Below are 21,742 nucleotides of genomic sequence, written 5' to 3'. Positions count from 1 at the left end.
CATTTTCCCTCATCTCATCTCCTTCCTCTCTCTTCCCTCCCCTCCATCCACGTCCAGCATTTCTTCTCTCCCTTCCCTCTTCTCCATCCATGTCCAGCATTTCTCCTCTCTCCCCTCCATTCATGTTAATCTCACTTTTTCCCAAGTCCATCTTAGCAATGGCTTATGGACTTCTCTTTTAGAAAATTATCCAAATCTTTATTAAACCCTCATATGCTAACTGCTTTTTTGATGGCAATACGTATGTACTTATGTACTCTGGTAATGAAAGAGTTTAATTATACATTGAGTGACAAAATATTTTCTCTGATTTGTTTTAAATTTACTACTTAGTAGCTTAATTGCATGCCCCCTAATCCTGGTATTTTCAGAAAGAGTAAACAAGCCATTCACATCTACCCGTTCTACTCCACTCAGTATTTTGTAGATCACTTTCATATCTCCCCTCAGTCATCTTTTCTCCAAGCTGAAGAGCCCTAGCTGCTTTAGCCTTTCCTCAGAGGGAAGTTGTCCCATTACCTTTATCATTTTCATCATCTGTCTCTGTACCTTTTCTAATTCCACAATATCTTTTTTGAGATTTGGTGACCAGAATTGCACACAATATTCGACATGCGGTCGCACCATGGAGTGATACAAAGGCATTATAAAGTCCTTTGTTTTGTTTTCCATTCCTTTCCTAATAATACATAACATTCTATTTGCTTTCTTAGCTGCCGTCGCAAATGAGCAGAGGGTTTCAACATATCATCAATGATTACACCTAGATCCCTTTCCTGGTAGGTGACTCCTAACGTGGAACCTTGCATTACGTAGCTATAGTTTGGGTTTCTCTTTCCCACATGCATCACTTTGCACTTGCTCACATTAAACATCGTCTGCCATTTGGATACCCAGTCTTGTAAGGTCCTCATGTAATTTTCACAATCCTCTTGCAATTTATCAACTTTGAATAACTTTGTCATGCCAGCAAATTTAATTACTTCACTAGCTACTCCCATCTCTAGATCATTTATAAATATGTTAAAAAGCAATGGTCCCAGCACAGACCACGGGGGAACCCCACTATCTACCCTTCGCCATTCAGAATACTGACCATTTAACCCTAGTCTCTGTTTTCTATCTTTTAACCAGTTTTTAATCCACAATAGGACACTGTCTTTTATCCAATGACTCTCCAATGTCCATTTTGACAGGCACTGATGCCAGGTTCACTGGTCTATAATTTCCCGGATCAACATAGTAACATAGTAGATGATGGCAGAAAAAGACCTGCACGGTCCATCCAGTCTGCCCAACAAGATAAATTCATATGTGCTACTTTTTATTTGTACCTGTCCTCTTCAGGGCACAGACCGTATAAGTCTGGCCAGCACTATCCCCACCTCCCAACCACCAGCCCTGGCACAGACCGTATAAGTCTGCCCAGCACTATCCCCGCCTCCCAACTACCAGTCCCGCCTCCCACCACCAGCTCTGGCACAGACTGTATAAGTCTGCCCAGCACTATCTCCGCCTCCCAACCACCAGCCCCGCCTCCCACCATCGGCTCTGAACCTTTTTTAAAACACTAGAACCTTTTTTAAAAATTGGCGTAACATTGGCCACTATCCAATCTTCTGGTACCATGCTTGCTTTTAAAGATAAATTACATATTACTAACAATAGTTCTGCAAGTTAATTTTTCAATTCTATCAGTACTGTGGGATGATTACCATCAGGTCCAGGCAATTTGCTACTCTTCAATTTGTCAAATTGCACCATTACATCTTCCAGGTTTATAGGCATTTCATTCAGTTTCTCTGACTCATTAGCACTGAATATCTTTTCTGGCACCGGTATCTCCCCCAATCTTCCTCGGTGAAGACCAAAGCAAAGAATTCATTTCATCTCTCCGCTATGGCTTTGTCTTCCCTGAGTGCCCCTTTTAGCTCTTGGTCATCTAGCGGTCCAAATGATTGTTTTGCCGGCTTCTTACTTTTAATATACCTAAAAAAAATTTTGCTATGTATTTTTCCCTCCAACACAATCTTTTTTCAGAGTTCCTCTTTGCCTTCCCTATCAGCACTTTGCATCTGACTTGCCATTCCTTATGCTGTTTCTTATTATTCTCAGTCAGATCTTTCTTCCATTTTCTGAAGGATTTTCTTTAAGCTTTAATAGCTTCCTCATTTTTTAACCATGCCAGCTGTCGTTTGGTTTTCCTTCCTCCTTTTTTAATACATGACACTGTCATATTTGGCCTGGGCTTCCAGGATGGTATTTTTGAACAGCATCCACATCTGATGTAAATTTTTGACATTCGTAGCTGCTCTAAGTTTTTTTTTCACCATTCTACTCATTTTATCATAGTCTCCTTTTTGAAAGTTAAATGCTAATGTATTGGATTTCTTGTGTGTATTTACTCCAAGGCCGATATCAAATCTGATCATATTATAACCACTGTTATCAAGCGGCCCCATCACCATTACCTCCTGCACCAGATCATGCGCTCTACTAAGGACTAGGTCTAGAATTTTTCCTCCTCTTGTTGGCTCCTGTACCAGCTGCTCCATAAAGCAGTCCTTGATTTCATCAAGGAATTTTACCAACCTAGAATGCCCGATATTATATTTACCCAGTCAATATCAGGGTAATTGAAATCATCCATTATTATTGTGTTCCCCAGTTTGCTAGCCTCCTTAATTTCTGATAACATTTCTACATCCATCTGTTCATCCTGGCCAGGTGGACGGTAGTACACTCCTATCACTATCCGTTTCCCCTTTATACATGGAATTTCAATCCATAGTAACATAGTAAAAGACAGCAAATAAAGACCTGTATGGTCCATCCAGTCTGCCCAACAAGATAAACTCATTTTAAATGGTATGTGATTCCAAGATGTGTTTTGTTTCCTGCAGAATTTTCAATTTGATTAAAGGCCCTCCTTAACATACCATGATAACCCTCCACCAATTCAATCCACCCTATCACTGCGATATAATTTGTACCTTGGTATGACAGTGTCCCACTGGTTATCCTCCTTCCACTAGGTCTCAGAGATGCCTATTATATCTCATTTTTAATTTAGTGCAATGTATTCTAACTCGCCCATCTTATTTCTTAGGCTTCTGGTATTCGCATATAAGCATTTCAAACTATGTTTGTTGTTCCTATTTACATCTTGCTCAGCAGCTGACAGTGTTAATTTGCAATCTTTTGTCTGCTTTTTATTTAAAGCCACCTGGTCTACTATGGTCTAAAACCCTCCTCCCTGCACCATCGCCTCATTCACGCATTGAGACTCCGGAGCTCTGCCTGTCTCTTGGGCCCTGCGTGTGGAACGGGGAGCACTTCAGAAAATGCTACTCTAGAGGTTCTGGATTTCAGCTTTCTACCTAAGAGCCTAAATTTGGCTTCCAGAACCTGTCTTCCAAATTTTCCTATGTCACTGGTACCCACATGTACCAAGACAGCTGGCTCCTCCCCTGTACTATCTAAAATCCTATCTAGGTGACGTGTGAGGTCTGCTATCTTTGCACCAGGTAGGCAAGTGACTAGGCAATCCTCACGCCCACCAGCCAACCAGCTATCTACATGCCCAATAATCGAATCACCAACTACAACAGCAGTCCTAACCTTTCCTCCTGGCCAGAAGCTCCTGGAGACACCACGGAAGCCAGGTTCATATCCCATTGCGGTTCCTTGTGATCTTACCCTAAATTTCCTAACCATCCATTGCCTCAAGTACAAACTTACCTCTGTTTACTAAGCTGTGCTAGTGGCTGCTGCTCAGCAATGTTGACACAATGGGCTATGTTGACACTAGAATAGCGTAGTAAACGGGAGGGAGGGGGGTGTTAGGTTGTAAGGCCTCTTGGGACAGAAAAATATCTTCTAAACCTGGCCATGGGATACAACTGAAAAAGGCATAAGCTAAATTCAAAAAACTCTTCTTTTTCTTTTTACTTCCACAAAACAAAAAACGTAGACATTAAGGGCAATTTTCAAATTGTCTGAACTGGAACAAAGGACAAGTATACATTTTACCCATGTGCTCTGCTCCAGTTCTGACAGTAAAAATACATGTGTAGTGTATTTTCACTTTGAAGATTGCCACGTGTACAAAGGATAATTTTGTTTGAAAAGTATGCGCAAACATTTGAAAATCTAGTTTTCATGGCTAAAAGTACACACATGGTTGAACAGCATACATATCCCTTTGTTTACTAAGCTACGCTAGCAGCTGCCATGCGCTAATGCTCACATAGCCCATTCACTCTGAATGGGCTTAGTCAGCATTGCCGTGCGGCTTACTAAACATGGGGAGTGTAATTTTCAGATAGCCTATCCACATGGGGAAAATGCTTTTACTTGCGTAAAACATTTTGAAACTTGTTCTCTATATGTTACAAAAAACAGTGCTTTGTAATAACATAATTTTTTGTTAATAACACATGTCCTTGGAAACTTAAATTAAGCTAAGGTCACAGACACAAGTGTTTTAAGGGCAATTCTATAACAGGGTGCCGAGATGGTTTATGGTTTAAGTTTAATATACTGCCATTTCATGTACTCACAGCAAGGTGGTTTACAATTTAGTTAAGAGCAGAGATTCCCAAACTGTGGGACTGTGGGTCCGGACCCCAAATGAGGCCACAAAATCTGCCTTTGGGGTCACGACCTAGGTGAGCTATCCAGAAGTGCTTCATTAGTCTGCACCTCCAGGGGGGGTCTCCCAGTTTTATTTGGCTGCAATTATGGGGTCACAGCCACAAAACGATGGGAAGCACTGGATAAGAGCCTCTTCTATAAAGAATGCCTACATTTTTTTTTATAGAATATTAGCGCAACTGGATATATATGTGCTTAACATTTACGTGCAAGCACTTATGCCCGTCACAGAGCTGATGTGAGAGTACCCATATAATTTACAGTATTCTGTAAGTTATGCACCTGCCCATGCTGCACCTCTGCGTATGCTGCCCTTACAAATACGTGCTGTGTGATAGTCTGCAGCGATACTCAGTGTCACTTTCTGGTTAAGTGCCACTGAATAATCAGCAGCTGGGATGCGCAGAGCAATTCCTACCAGGTTAAAGGAACCCTTTTACTAAACGGCATTCAGTAGGAATGTGCTCTTAATGCAGCGGAAAAAAAGGTTTACCGCTTAACACAAGACTATCTCTACTTCAAAAGCTGGGCTCTTCAATCAGGCCTTTAATGGAAAAAATAAATTACACCGGCTACACATACTATAGCACAACATGTTTACCCACTCCTACCCTAGCTAAGATAATGTTCAAGAACCTTTCTGACCTCATTTGCAACTTTCTTTAAACTAGTCCCTTATTTTCTTACTTCTGTTACTCTCTTTTATCCATCTATATGTTCCATCTTTGCTTATACCCTATACTGTCTATTAAAATGTTTTATTGTGTATTGTGTTGACATTATAATGCCATACTTTGTGTTATTTGAATATTTTACTGCTGTAATTGTCAAGGACCTTTGACTTATTCTTGCTGTACACTGCCTTGAGTGAATTCCTTCTAAAAGGTTGTAAATAAATCCTAATAAATAAATATGTTAAGTGGGTATTTTCAGAATAGTGCTCAGAGGGCAGGCTGGCATATACACACATACGTGTGCATATATGCCAGTACCCTAAACATTTACACACATACCCTCAGATTCTATAAACGGTGACTAAAGTTGCAAATCTGCACACATAGCCGATTTGCACATGCAACTTAATTGTTTAACAAGCTAATCAGCGCTGATAATTGGCCAATAAGTAATTATCGGCACTAATTGGACTAATTAGAATTTACATACGCATCTTCTAAGTGTCTTCTGTAAAGTGGTCCGCATAAATTCTAATGTGTGGATCACAAAGGGGGCGTGGCCATGGGAGGGGTATGCTGAAAATTACACACACTGTTACAGAATGTGCCCGATCTGCACCTAAATAAGACTTGAGCATTTACACCAGGTTTTACTTGGTGTAAATGGCTGCGCCTAAATTTTAGTTGAGGGACGGCCACTACATGTATTCTATAAACTGCGCCTAACTTTAGGTGAGGTTTATAGAATATCACTAAACGTGGGGTTTTTTCCACGCTGGTTTTTTTGGTGCCATATATAGAATCTGGCCCATAATGCACAAGTAAATGTTAGCACTTAGTTTACAGAATAGTCCCACTGGTGCATAACATTCAAAGAACAGTACCTTTCCATCACAGCAAGGCATTCTTTTCTCCACGTGAACCGACTACCCCGCCGTAATCTGAATGTCCCTGAAGTAGCACTAACAGGAGGAGGCGTTTGTCTCCATTCTGAGTCTTCTACTGGTATGGGGGCAGGTCTCATGCTCAGTGTAGCCCCTAAAAACAAGAACAAATATTGTATGACCCAAGAGACAGAAAATCTTGCTTTAGGGCCTATTAGAAAGGAAAAATGCAACAAAACCATAGGCTAACTGAGGATAAAAGCTATATATTAACAAAGAGAATTCATCTATAAACAAAGGCTTAGAGAGTAGAACTTCCCAAGCTGTGGGTCGTGACCCCAAACAGGGTCGCAAAACCTAAGTCTGGGATCATGACCTAGGAAGCCGCTCCATAGGATGTCATTGTCTTGCACTGGGCTGAGCGCCACAAATCTTCTGCAGCCATGTGAATTGTGGTCGCAGCCACAGAAAGATTGGTGAGCGCTTGCTTACAGCCAGACTTAAGCTTAGAGAAAGAACACGAGCAAAAAACTGGACAAAGTCTAAAACTGTATTATGAAATACTGCAAAAACGTTTCAAAGATTTAACTTCCTGCAACTTAAAAAATCCACCCCTTCTAACCAATAAAATGTGCAAGCAATACTTTGCAAAGTGTTGTAGTATTCTTACCTAAAGTGTTAAATATTAAACCTGTGAAAACAAAATGAAACATTGACTAGGAGTATAAACAGGGTATGGGGGTGTAAACTAGGCCATGGGGGTATAAACAGGGTATGGAGGTAGGCTAGGGTATAAACTAGGGTATAGAGGCAAGCCTCATGCTCAGTGCAAACCTGAGAAAACAAACAAATTCTGACTAGGGTATAAACTTTTGGGACAATGGCCTGGAATGCAGCTCTGGCACTTCTTTTCAAACTCCAGAGCAGAAGGGATGTTCTGCTTCAGCTTTCAGAGAAGAGGAAGCAGAGCAGAGAACAGTCCCCTCTTCTGCTGCTCCTGTCCATGGTCCACCTGTTCTCTTCCTCTGGTTGCATAATTCCTTTTTTATCGTTTCCCTGTGTTCCCCGAGAGCTAGGAGATCTTTGAACCAAGTGCACACATATAACCTCTCACCAACTGGGAGGTAAGTAGCACTTGGCCCAAAAGACTAGCTTATCCCTCATCTTGCAGCCGGACTTCTGTCTGCATCTTAGTACTGATAAGTAGTTTAGTTCTCTTAGTGTTCTAAGAAAATAGAGATACCTCAACTAATATAAAGTCCCTCACACTCATGAGATATATCTTATGCTACTTATCTCATATTTGCTTCAAATTAACTAAAAGGTCCTAGAACTAATCTATTGCTGATGAAAATGCCCAATTAAACCTGGTAGTGAAAAATTTCCTTCCCATACTCTTAATTGGCTTAAAAAAAGTATAAATATAAAACTGAGACTGGGATAGATGGGAATCAAAACTAACAAAAAGCATTACTACCTTTGATTATTTCTTTTAACTGGCTTTTAAACACAGAATTTTACCTAGACACAAATTTCAGTTGAACCCAAACTTCCCTTTTCCCAAGTTTCAAGACAATTTTCCCATATGACAATACATATGTGTGTAGCTTCCTTACCATAATTGTAGTTGCTGTCTCAGCATTCTCTTGGATTAATCAAATTAACAAGCTGAAGAGCAACAGAAAGCCAGGACGAAATGGTCTTCACTCCAAAGTGCTGAACGAGCTCAAATATGAAATTGCTAAACTAATACTAGTAATTTGTAACTTCCCTCAAAATGACGATGATACCAGAGATTGGAGGGTAGCCAACCTAACACCAGTTTATTTTATTTATTTATTTTAAAGAAGGGATCCTGGGCTGCTCCAGGAAACTATAGATGTTCTTAAGGTGGCCAAACAGGTAGAAAAGGTGACAGCGAAATCTAGAAGGATGATTGAGTGCATACGGAAAGGTGGACCGATTTTCCCGGAAGTCCCATTTTATCCCCATGAAGGCCCTTCCTTCTGCTGCCACCCTTGCCACGGCCTTTATCCAACACATTTTTTGCTTACATGGTCTCCCTCTGCGGATCATTAGTGATCGGGGCTCTCAATTCACTTCAAGGTTCTGGAGAGCTCTGTGCTCTACCTTCAAGATTACCACTCACTTTTCGTCTGCTTACCACCCACAGACCAATGGCCTTGTGGAATGGGTCAATCAAACTCTCAAGGCCTTCCTACGGATGTACACTAACAGTCGACAGAATGACTGGTCTGCATTGCACCCCTGGGCAGAATTCACCTATAACAGTTTTCATACTGCCTCTCATACCTCGCCATTTTTTACAGTGTATGGATGCCATCCTCATCTGTCGCTTCCAATCCCTCAGACACAAGCCTCGCCTCTGTTCCACCGGACTCTCACTGATATTCAGGATATCTGGGCCAAGGTCCAGCAACATCTTCAGCGAGCCTTGGCTAAGTACAAGCTCTTCGCGGATCGAAAAAGATGAACTGTGCCAGTTTTTCAACTTGGACAGGTCTGGCTCAGCACCAAATACTTTAGGCTTCGCCTACCCTCCTTCAAGTTTGCTCCCCGATTCATAGGGCCATTTCCAGTACAATCTCGGGTGGGGGCGCTCACTTACCATCTCCAGTTACCAGCTAACCTCAAGGTTCACAACGCCTTCCATGTAGCCCTGCTTAAACCATTTTTAACATCCAGATGGCATCCGGAACCCAAGAAGATCATCGTTCCTGATTCCGAGCCTGACCCTGAATTTGAGGTAGAGGAGATTCTAGACTCCAAGCGTCAGAGAGGACGACTATTTTATCTGCCATCCTGGAAACATTTTGGCCCAGAGGACAATTTCTGGGAGCCCGCTGCTAACGTCCATGCTCCTGACCTGATTCGTGATTTCCATGACCGCTACCCACTGAAACCCGGAACTAGGCAGAGGGGGGTCCTTAAGGAGGGGGTACTGTCATGTCCCCTACCTCAATGCAAGCGGTGTCCTCGGGCTATGCGGGGTCCTGTTAACATGCATACTTGACTGGCACTGCCTGAGCCATGTGTTTGTAGTCCTCTCTGGGTTTGTTCAGGCTCCTTAATTGCAGGCTCCTTAATTGCTTTGCTTCCATGCACCTGGTCTGCTCTTCCTCTGCCTGGCTTCCCTTGTTTCTCTCCTATTGGTCTTCGGGTTCCTCCTTCCCCTGCTCTTGTCCTATGGCTGTGCCCCTTCTCCCTGCTGATGTCAGACACCAGCCCATCAGCTGACCTCTCCTAGTAGGTGTTTCTAACTCTGTAGTCTGCTTCTTATCTACTGGTCCCTCGTTGCTGACTTTGCCTGTACCTCGATTATTCTCTTGCCTGCCGCCTGCCTACTGACTTTCGCCTGCATCTGGATTACTCTCTTGCCTGCCGCCTGCCTAGTGACTTTCGCCTGCATCTGGATTACTCTCTTGCCTGCTGCCTGCCTACTGACTTGCCTGTACCTGGATTACTCTCTTGACTGCTACCTGCCTACTGACTTGCCTGTACCTGGATTATTCTTTTGCCTGTCGCCTGCCTACTGACTACCGCTTGTACCTGGATTACTCTCTTGACCTGCTGCCTGCCTGGCTGATACATTCATCACCCCACTTCCAGCTCCGTCCTGTAAGTCCTACAGGCCGCCCGCACCTAGGGGCTCAACCCCTGGGGAACGGCAGTCAGCGCAGGTAAAACCCGGGGTTGTCCAGCCGCCAAGTAGAACCTGGCCCGAGTACCTGGCTCAGCAACGCTCTACTTGGTACAAGAACTCACAAGTCTGACAGGCCAAAATGCTGAAGAAACTGCAAGGGCATCCTAACAAGCATGGGATGTGTCCCCCCGAGTGCTGCCATGGGAGAGGAAATGGCGGAGACTCCCAACATCGGCACATCAGTGGCCGAACGTGCTGCCAAAGCAGCATCCCCCATCGCAGCCTCAAACACCAATCTCGGGGCCTCCGACCCCATTTCATGGACACTTGATTTGGGTTCCTCTCCCAGAACCAGCATGATCTCTTCACAGACGCGGCAAAGGCCACTGTGTGCAGAGACCATGCGGCGCGCCGAACAGGCAGCACACCGGCGGACCTCAGCCTACGAGGACTTGTGGCTCAGTGGTGCCCAGCAAAACGCATCCTACCACCTCTATAGTCCCCTGTCCCAGTGAATCCAGCAGCTGCATCTACTGGCACCAAAACACGCCGCTGTGGCTCATGGTTCTGCAATATTTTTTTTTTAACTGAACTCCCTTTGCCGCTGCCTTTTTTTCCCCACTGGTGCTCACCTCCTGTCCAAGATCTCCTCAAGGAACTCCTCCCAGGCAAAGCGGGGAAGGAGGTCAAGGCACAGCTGCACTAACCAAGGTGGGTGGGGAGGGAGGGACCCAGAGACCAGAGTGTGCACTCCCAACAAAGCACAGGGGCCAAACCCGAGGCCCAAGAGCTCTAAATGTGTTCTTCTTTCTTTTCAGTTCCTGTAAGTACTTATTGTTTTTTGTTTTTTTTTAATTCAAATACCCCCAAAATCAAACTAAGAGCTAACCAAACAAAGAATGAAAAGAACCAAGCAAAAAATGGGGCCAACTGCACAGACTCACCTACCTCTGCTGGGAGACTGAGAAATACTGAGCAGGTCAGGGTTGCACAGTCCCTTCTACAGATGTCACTAGTTCTCAGTGTCCCTCTGCAGGTAAGACAGCATATTACTCACTCATTGGGAATGGTCTGGAGTAGACGATAAGGAAATGAACAAGAGGCAAATCTTTTTCAATTGAAAGGAAGCTCTGGAATGAGGGGGCACAGAATGAAGGTGAAAATGGACAGACTCAGAAGTAACCTGAGGAAATACTTCTTCACAGAAAGGATAGTGAATTCATGAATCGGCCTTCCGGTGGAAGTGGTGGAGACGAAAACAGTATTTGAATTCAGGAGAGCTTGGGACAAGTACAAAAGATCGCTAAGGGAGTGATAAGGAGAGTAGATGCCACGGATGGGCAATCGGGATAGGTCTTTATCTGCCTAATATGTTTATATGGATCAAGTGAAATCAGTTCTTCTCCTTTCTCTTGACTTATCTGCCGCTTTTGATTTGGTTGATCGTTCATTTCTTCTTCATAAACTACAATATACTGGACTAAAGAATACAACACATGGTTTACATCTTATCTTTCCAACCTTTCTCCTTAGTCAGCAGTGTCTTCTTTAACATTTTTCTAGTCCCTCTCCTGACCCTCCTACAATCCTTGGATTTTACAGCCATTGTTTACACCGATGATATACATATTCTCTGTACTATAGACTCTTTAGCCCGCTTTCAAATCCACAGTATTAACAACAAATTGACAAAAATAATGGATTGGCTCAGGACTAATAAACTTGTTCTTAATCCTAATAAATCAAAGATCCTTTTCTTCACAGACTGTGCTTCAAAGAAGTCTATAACACCTATCCTTCTCTGCTCTGTTCCGGTTTAGCACTATGAGAATTCTAGGAGTGATTATCTAGAATTCTCTTTCCTTTACTTTTCAGATCTCCTTAGTTGTGAACTGGTCATTTTTCAAGGTTCACATGATCCTTTCCATACAATCCCTATTTCACTCTCTAAGTATCCATGTGACACCCCTAAAGCAGCCCACTGTCTGCCGTTTTCTCATTGCATAACATATAAAATTGTTCTACATGTGTACAGAATGCATAGCTCTGACGAACCTCTTAACTTATCACGACTTTTGACCCCATACTGCCCAACCAGATCATTTTGATCTTCCCAACACAACCGCCTAATTGTCCCCTCGTTTTGTGAAATTGTCTATGATACCATCTGTCGTTCAATCTTTTCCATTCATGGACCTGAGCTATGGAATAAGTTCCCACAACATCTTAGATTTACCTCATCCCTACCAAAATGTAAAAAAAAGAAAACTTTTCTTTTTCTGATACCTATACTAGATGCTCTCGTGGTGGAGTGTGCTGGTAGCAAAACAGACTTGTATAGCTTACCCTTATGAATTTTTCCCCCAACTTTACTATGAAAATTGTAGTTCTACCACTCCTCCCTATACTTTTCTTTTATGTTTTTAACCTCTATTTTTGTTCCCTTATCCTATATTAGGCTGTAAGCCGCTCAGACAGCGTTCTGATGGGCTGGGTAGAAAGTTGGAAACTTGGAAATAAACTTTGTAATGTGAACTAATTCAAAACGTTGCTGTTAAATTGATCACTGGTGCTCAGATGTTTGATCACAGTTCTCCCTTGTTAAAGGCAGAACACTAGTTGCCAATATCACATAGGATTCCATTCAAATTATTGGCATTAGTTCATAAAGTACTACATTGTGCCAAACCACTTTTTCTGTTCTGCTGTTTGAGTCCTTATTCATCTTCATCTACTTTGAGACCTTCCCAGCAACATTTGCTGGTAGTTCCTTCCTTTAAGATTATTAGTCTAGATATTATTTGCCGTTCTGTATTCAGTGTTACCGCACCCACTCTTTGTAACAACCTCTCGCTGCATCTTAGGAACTTTCTTATCAAAAATGTAAGACTGGCCTTAAAATTGTTTCTTTCTAAGGCCTCGATTCCTAAGCCATAGTTTTAGAAGTCTGCTGCTTGGGTGGGTGCCAGTGTGGAATTAGGGTCCTGGGACGTTCTATAGCAGGGCTATTCCTTCCCTTTCCAATTGATGACTATAACTTTCCTCCTCTTTCCTTTTGTTTTAGTCATGCATTTTAATTTTTTTCTTTTTTTAATGTGTTTGGACTTGATCCTTTCATGTAAAGTGCCTATATAGTTTTCTAATTAGCAGTATACCAAATAAATATGAAACTTGAATTAGAGCCATTATATATACATACATATATATATATATATATGAGATAGAGATATAAAAAGACAGATATAAATATAGATAGATCTAGATATAGTCATATCTAGATATCTATCTATATTAATATGTTTATTATATTCATATATACAAAAACAAATATTTTCTTAAAGGTTTCTAATAGTCACATTTTCAGCATTATTTTAAGCCAAACAGTCAACTGTGTAATGGTTCTTGCAAGCCACCCGAGTGCACTGAATTATGATTAATTATGTTGCTGTCTGTGCTTCATGGTGGCATGGAAGCTTGAACAGTATGGTGACAGGCAATATTTATGGCACTATGATGGCTAAGAACATATATCATTTGATTTCTTTTCATTCATTAACAACTCTGTTATTTTTCATGCTGTAATTGTCAACATTCTCTTTCAAAACAATGTTTTACTTTAAACTGCTGGATATTTTTAAAGGAGAACTGACTCCCTCACAGACTGCAACTGATTATTGTAAGAGAAAACTGTAACAGTTATGCATCTGACTAAGGTCATTTCTGTGTTTCAAACTTATGTTTGTCCTTAAAGAGGCAATTATATAACAGGAGGCCACCATTTCAACACCAAAATAACTTGGGTAGTGAGCCTATATGGATATTTACATGCGAAAGTGTCCTTATAGAATCTTAGTGGAACATAGCACTGGTGAGCTTAAATGTGGGTGTTAATATTTGCGACAGCTGTACGACTTGCGTAAATATTAGCATCTAAATGTGACACTCTTTAAGTAGCGCATGTAAATGTTGGCCTGCCTATACCCCCACCCTGTGAATGCCCCTTTAACATTTACTCGCTAAGGCCCTGAAGCTCAAAAGTAAACACAGACACTAGAGGCCATTAGCAACGTATTAGAGCCCACATTTACTTTCGCAGAATGTTCAGAGGCCCGGAGCATGGGAACAAACGAGCGTGCATACGAAAAATGCAAGTAGCATGCTAATGTAGTCAAGCTGATGTTAATGAGGTCATTTAGTATTCCTCCTCAATGCTCAGAAAAAAGGACTGAAACAAAACTGTTTTACTGCTGCAAAAAATAACGCTAGGTCGGACCAGGCACTGGGCTGTTGGAAGTGAGGATTTCTCATGTTTCTCTCATGAATCTTTCTGCAAAATCTGCCAGTTTTGATTGCTTTTGGAAGCAGAAGGAAGCCCATGCAAGCCCTTAAACGCTGGTCGTGAGAAACAGCAGACCCAAGCGAAAACACACTTTGGTGTCTGTTTCCTGCATCTAAATTTAAAGCATTCAAGCTAAATAAATGTTTAAAACGCTTATATTTAGGCCGCAGAAAACAGACGCCAATGTGTGCTTATGTTCGAGTTTTACCAGGCGCATGTACACAGTAGCCGCCAAGCTTACCACGGAACTCTTCTGCACATGTGCCAAGCACAATCCTCCCATCAAACTCCCTAATGCTTAACACTATGAGCGTGCCTATATTTGTACCTCATTAGCGCTGAGCATTAGGACGTTGTTCTTCTGTGCTGTTCCAGTGATATTTTTACTGTGCTATTCAGAATAGTGCTGGAGTTTTGAGCACTGGGGCCTAAGGCACTTACACACTAATTACAGAATAATGCTTAGGCATATTTACTGCCATTTATGCTTAACTGTACACTTTTGCAAGTGGACGACAGGATTGTATATATGTAAATACGTACAAGACACTTAAATTTAGGCAACCTCTTATAGAATGAGGGAATAAATTCATTTGCAAAAGCCATTTTATCTGCTACAGATGGCACACTTATCATACATCAACATAAGTCTGCTGAAATAGCAACATTTTATTTGCTGTCTGTGGTCTGCATGATGTTTATTTAAGTTTAAAACATGACCAAAATGAAAAGTGTCGATTAATTTTTAAAAAGTCCAGTGAAGAATGAATAGGAAGACTACAATTTCAATAAATTGAAACAAAAATGAGGCGCAATGAGTCATCAGTGACATTACCAATATGACAGTTCTTGACTAGTCAGATGGCCTGGATAATAAAATCTAAGGTACAGTTTTGAAAATAGCAAGTAACGGAAACACACAGAAAAGGTAAAAGAGGAAGCAAGACTAGAAACAGCCAACAGAGACTTCAGGAAGGCTGTAACTGTATCTTGGGTTTCTAGCAATTTTCTCTCGAAACACTCTGATATTCAAAGCCATTGTCCCAGATAACAGCCACTGCCAGGCCTATCCACCGATATTCAGTTGAACTATTCAGATAGAGCTGCTAAATATCATACAGACCACCTTATCGCTATCCAGATAATGCTGGGATGGTATGGGGGCAGCACAAAGGTGAAGCTAGAAGATATTTTGTTAAAGGAAATATTTAGGGCACAGTTCATGCTATTTTATTCAATGATACCTAGTTACTAATAAATATATCTATATATATATTTTGATGACTCAGGAACATATTAAGTTGTTTCATTGTATTGTACAAACAGCGTTATCATCATATCCATCTTCCTTGAATGCTCTGTGTGCCTATCAGGTGTTTCATTGATGTTGTGCTGACATCGTATGTATCATATCTATGTCATTTGAATGCTCTTCTACGCAAGCTATTATGGTATCATTTGTTTGATATTGATAGTTATATTTCTGATATATGATTGTTCTGCAGCGCTGTTATATGTGAACATAAGTGTTGCCACACCGGAACAGACTGAAGGACCATCAAGCCCAGAATCCTGCTTCCAACAGTGGCCAATCCAGGTTACTAGTACCTGGCAACATCCCAAGATAGTACAGTACATTTTACGCTGCTTATACTAGAAATAAGCAGTGGATTTCCCCCAAATCCATCTTAATAATGGCTTATGGACTTTTCTTTTAGGAAGATATCCAAACTTTTTTTTAAACCCGGCTAATTACACATTGAGTGAAGAAATATTTTCTCTGATTTGTTTTAAATGTACTACTTTGAATCTTCATTGTGTGCCCCCTAGTCCTAGTATTCTTGGAAAGAGTAAACAAATGATTCATGTCTACCCGTTCCACTCCACTCATTACTTTACAGATCTCTATCATATATCCCCTCAGCCATCTTTTCTCCAAGATGAAGAGCCCTAGTCGCTTCAGCCTTTCCTCACAGGGAAGTCATCCCATCCCCTTTATCATTTTCATTGCCCTTCTCTCTACCTTTTCTAATTCCACTATATCTTTTTTGAGATGCAGTGACCAGAATTGCACACAGTGTTCGAAGTGCGGTCGCACCATGGAATGCCATGGAATGATAGAAAGGCATTATAACATCCTCATTTTTGTTTTCCATTCCTTTCCTAATAATACCTAACATTCTATTTGCTTTCATAGCTGCCACCGCATACTGAGCAGAGGGTTTCAATGTATCATCAATGATGACACCTCGATCCTTTTACTGGTCGGTGACTCCTAATGTGGAACCTTGCATCAAGTAACCATAGTTCAGGTTCCTCTTTCCCACATGAAACATTTTGCACTTGCTCACAATAAACTTCATCTGCCATTTGGATGCCCAGTCTTCCAGTCTCATAAGGTATATTTCTGATGCTGTATATTTTTAGAAAGGCATATAACATATCTGTTTTGATTTGACTAATAACTACATTGGTTTTTATATTATTCGTTTAATGTTATACCTTTTCTGTTTATAGAAGACTTCTCGACTGTACTCCGCTTTGAATCTATTAAGGAATTAGGTGAATTATAAATCAAAGAAGAGAACAGAATAGAGTATTACTAGGTTTCAATTTGCCATCTTCAAGTTTACCTCATTCAGGGGTCCTTTAACAAAGGCAGGCAATCATATTTTAGCACGTGCGTTAAATATGATTCTGCTAAAAGCTAGAGACACCCATATATTCCTATGGACATCTCTAGCATTTAGAATGCCTTTGTAAACGACCCCCTCATTGTATTCATGCTTAATATTTGGTAATTTTACTATTGCTATGTTTTTAACAAAATTGTAAGTTTTATGCTAAACTGCACTGTGAATCTCTTCATAAAGGCAGTTAATATATCACAATCTAACATAATAATTTGCACCTCCAACGTTCTGAAGCTGACTCCGAGGCAGTGAAGCCGTGTAGTGTTTGTAGGGTTCGTAATCGCCCAGGGAAAGAAACGAGACGTCAGAAGGAGAAGGGACCAACCACAGGCCTCGCACTCGCTCTCAGTGCTCCACCCTCGGAGGGAAGGGAAGGCTGAATATAATATTCACCCACCGGAAGTTCGTTCCCTCCCTCCGAGTTCCAGGGTGGTCGTCCTTCCCCCCTCCCTCCCAGTTCCAGCGTCCCCCCTCCCAATTCCAGGGTGCCCCCTCCCTCCCAGTTCCAGGGTCGTCGTCCCTCCCTCCCTTCCAGTTACAGGCCCCTTCCCTTCGAATTTTAAAAGTCATCCTGATTTACCTCGCGCGGTAAAAAGCGTGCAGGCTCAGCACTTACTTCCGTATTCCCTTCTCTGTCTCTCAGCTCTGGTCCCGCGCTTGCGGAAATAGGAAATGAGGGTGGGACCAGAGCTGAGAGACAGAGAAGGGAAAACTGAGTAAGTGCTGAGCCTGCACGCTTTTAACCGCTGCTGCCGGCCGCCGTAACCCCGACGAGATAAGTCAGGATGACTTTTAAAATTTGGAGGGAGGGGTCCTGGAACTGGGAGGGAGGGTGGGACGACGACCCTGGACCTGGGAAGGAGGGAGGGGGGACCCTGGAACTGGGAGGGAGGGAGGGGGGACGCTGGAACTTCCCTTAAAAACATTAGTGGCAGAAGGTGATTACCTTGCTAGTGCCCGTTTCATTTTAATGAGAAACGGGGTTTTTTACTAGTAACTAAATAAAACAAACAAACTAAGGTTAACAGTATAAAACAATTGCTCCTGTTGATAACTTGCCCCCTCAGACTGCTAAATAGAAACTATGTGGATAAAATGGGACAGCAATAAAGCTGTCCTAGCTTTATCCTGTTAGCTGTCTGGACAATAGGCTCAATATCACAGTTACGTGCATAATGGCTCTGGACATAGCACTACCTGGATATTTAGTGCTGGCCTAGATATCAGTGCTGAATATCAGTGTTATTCTTTAGCTGTGGTAGCTGGTGTTTAAAAATCACAGACTAACGGGGGTTGAATATCAGCCCATAAATCTCCAGTTATACATATGTTCCCATGACTCTTGAATATGACTGCAGCTTGATCATGTACAATTTGGGATACATGGAGACTCTTTTTCAAAGCACTTAAACTAGGTTACAATGGAACTTTGAAAGTCTAATTGCTTTGAAAATCAGCCTATGCTTTATATTGTTCTTTTTTTGTTTTTACCGGGGTTTGTCTTCTCGAGCTGGTACCATCTGTAAAATGCTCTTTTCTTTTGTTCACTCAAGTCTGACCCTTGCTGCAACAGCCAATGGGAGATCCGGCTCTGACTGATACCTATAGGAAACAAAGCAGAGTTAGTAAAATCGTGTACGGAAAAGAAAAATAAAGACTAAGTGGCAGAAAAAGCAAAGTCGCTCATCTGTAATAGAAGGCTATCAGTCCTCACACATGGATGATATCAACTAACAGCCCCAGTTACAGTAATGACTGCTACAGTTTCCAGAGCTTTCTAACATGCTCTGCTGAGCACGTGCAGGTTATCCTGTGTCACGGTAATGTGAGAATGCTCCCCTCAGTTCGTTATATACCAGTTCCTTTTGGAGGTCAGAGGACTAAATGAAGACCTATTTTCTGCTGTTTTTGGAGAATATTTGTTACAGGTATGCAACCTCGCTTGCTCCGAGGACAAGCAGACTAGCAGTCCTCACATAAGGGAATCCCTAGCTACAGGCTGCCATTCCAGTCTTGACTACTGACTCTAAGGTCCCCTTTGGGCCTTCTCTAAAGGTTTTAGGCATACTACTTAACCAAAACCTGCATTTCCAGTCGCAAGTTATCATGTAAGGCAATTTTGCCAGTAGCTCCCTCGTTTTCCCCATTACCCTTAGTATGACTGTAACTGTTTGACTGTTATACCGTCCTATATTTTATGGAGTTCTTTTCTTTGCTTTTATTATGGTTTTGATTGTACATCACTCTGGTTTGTATATGTAATAAGGGCAGTTTTTTCAAGTGCTACTAAACATAAACCCGTATTACACACATCACATTTTAAATTCTGATGCTAGTTCGCAAAGTTCATTATTCCAGCAACCCTTTCTATCTCTCACAACTGCTGACTCCTTAATCCCCCTGTTAGGACAATATGGTCATCACAGCAGAACTGTTTCGTTATTCTTCCTTTCTATATCATTTATCTTGACACTATTAGAACTAAAATATTTAGCTTGGTCCGTCCCTCTGCTATGTGCTTCCTTTGGTCCTCACAGAAATTTAAAGAAGGTCTAAAAAACATTTTTGTTTCAAGATGCATATGAAATATAACTTTTGCATCTGAAAAGAGACATGTGGACTATTCCTCATCACAGTAACCCTCAGATCCATAGATATAACCCAACAAACAGAGCCAGATTACCCCTTTAATGGACCCTATGCAAATGCATGTGTTGGACCTTCCACTATAATGTAAATACATTTTAAAACTCCCAAAATGGGGCCTCAGGTGTTTCTGATTGCAGAGGAAAAGCCAACTGAAGAGCACTGCACAGAGGGGTGGGGGAGAACAGACAGACCTCTGTGGCTGGCAATGGCTCTTTTTCCCCCCCCCCCCCCCCCCCAATATTTCTTTTTGCCAGCTGCTAACTTACTAAGGCACAAATATGCCTCGGTAGCCACTGAATTAGCACATTTCAGAGGGCTTGGTATGAGTTTAGCTGACAATTCTTAATTATGGACTTTTAAGAACCAGGCTGATCTGACATTTTGTTATATGTTGTTTGTATATTGTGGTATATTGTACATTGTTTGTATGTATGTTACCTAACGTCCCAATTAACCTTATTAGCCCACCCATATGACTCCTGTTCTGATGATCATTATATCTTGTCCTTGTCTCCTAATTCTCCTTCATGCTTATCACCTAGTCTTTTCTTCACCATTTTCCCTACACCATACCCCTCCATGTTCATCTCACTTATTCTTAAGGCCTCTCTATAGCTATGTTTACTACAGTTAGCAATATTCTCCTTACATGACTTTGTAATTATATTTACTTTGTAAGTCGCATTGAACCTGCCCTGTGTGGGAAAGCGCGGGATACAAATGTATTAAATAAATAAATAAATAAATACTACAGATTATAAATATTTGTAAATAAATAATGTGCCTGGTTTGGCTATATCATAATCCTGCCCTGCTCACAAATGATCAGACTCTGACTCACATTTCATGAACTAGATAAGCAGACTAAAGGCCCCGTTTACAAAGGTGCGCTAGCGTTTTTAGTGTGTGCTAAAAATTAGTGCACACTAACCACGTAGACGCCCATAGGAATATTATGGGCATCTACACGGTTAGCGCACACTAAAAACCCTAGCACACCTTTGTAAACCGGGCCCTGAGTCTGCATGGGAGTAACTTTATAAAGGTAGCCAGATCCTATTGAGCGGACGGGTTGTTTTTGGCCCTTTTGAGACATCCATGCATGTGCTTCGAAAATGAGTGCCATAGAGTATATTCACACATTTACACCTACTCCAGAGCAGAACTAAATGTGTGCATTGGCATTAATGCACTACTGCGGCTGGTTCACGTTTTGAGACAGTCATGAAAAAAAACAGCCGAAGTAAAAACTAATGACTGCATTAAACAAATAAGCTAAATGAGTCTATTTTATACAACTATACAGAGGCAGAAACACAGTTTTGAAAAGAGCAAGGAAGCTTCAAACTACAAAGAGAAAGGGGGGGGGGGGGATTCATCAAGTAGGTTAGGGCTGTACTGCACGTTATTTGGCCCTTAACACGTGTTATTTGGGCCCTACCCACACTTGACTTAAAATACTGCAGCCAAATTTAAGTCTCTGTGGGTCAGGGAGTAATTCATATTTTGCATCTCATTATTAAGCAAATACCCTAATGTGAATTGCGGTGATACACATCAAGTCACATTAGGGCCAAAAAAAGCATGGTAAAATAATCCCAGCTTTTTGCTGGTGTTATTTTACTGCCCAGGAGCATCGGCCCTCCCCCCCAATCAAGCCCCCCTCTGGCCTCAGAGCATCGGCCCTCCCCCCCAATCAAGCCCCCCTCTGGCCTCAGAATCCCCCAGGGCAAGACCCCGCTGTCCCTATTCCCTCAGGGGCTACCTTTCACAGCATTTGTTGTCCAGTGGGGGAGGGGGTCTGGGCAGTCTTCGTTTGGAGGTCCATGGGGCTTCTGCCCCATCCAGTGCTGCTCTTAGAATGGCGTGACTACTACTAGGGGTCAGATTTCCATATAAAGAGATATTTCCTTATATGGAAACCTGAGCGGTAGTCGCACGAGGCTACCCCTCAAAGACTCCCCAGACCGCTTCCCCCTCAGGATCACCAATGTTGTGAAAGGTTACCCCTGTGGGGAATAGTGGCGGGGGGGGGGCGGTTATTTTATTGTGCTTTATAAGGCAGGATTCAGCAACCTGTGGTATCAGGATCCCGCAGGTTGCTGAATCCCACAGGAAATGAAGGTGTGGTAAAAGATGAACTTTTACCACACCTTCATGAATCCTCACCCCTCACCTCAAAG

General features: G+C 42.0%; 1 protein-coding gene across 4 annotated transcripts in view; it reads right to left on the bottom strand.

Annotated features, from left to right (window-relative positions):
• Positions 1 to 21,742, bottom strand: part of HMBOX1 (homeobox containing 1) — a 303,546-nt gene that overhangs the window by 113,793 nt on the left and 168,011 nt on the right. For all 4 annotated transcript variants that reach the window (XM_030198707.1, XM_030198708.1, XM_030198709.1 and 1 more), the window contains exons 4-5: positions 18,402 to 18,512; positions 6,215 to 6,368 (exon numbers count right to left, since the gene is read on the bottom strand). In XM_030198707.1, the coding sequence (XP_030054567.1) occupies positions 6,215 to 6,368; positions 18,402 to 18,512 (265 nt within the window). The remainder of the gene's footprint in view (positions 1 to 6,214; positions 6,369 to 18,401; positions 18,513 to 21,742) is intronic.

This window comes from Microcaecilia unicolor, chromosome 3 (genome assembly GCF_901765095.1).
Source record: "Microcaecilia unicolor chromosome 3, aMicUni1.1, whole genome shotgun sequence".
NCBI classification, from domain to species: domain Eukaryota; kingdom Metazoa; phylum Chordata; class Amphibia; order Gymnophiona; family Siphonopidae; genus Microcaecilia; species Microcaecilia unicolor.
Note: the sequence above shows the minus strand (reverse complement) of the source record. Positions and strands in the feature narration are given on the sequence as shown.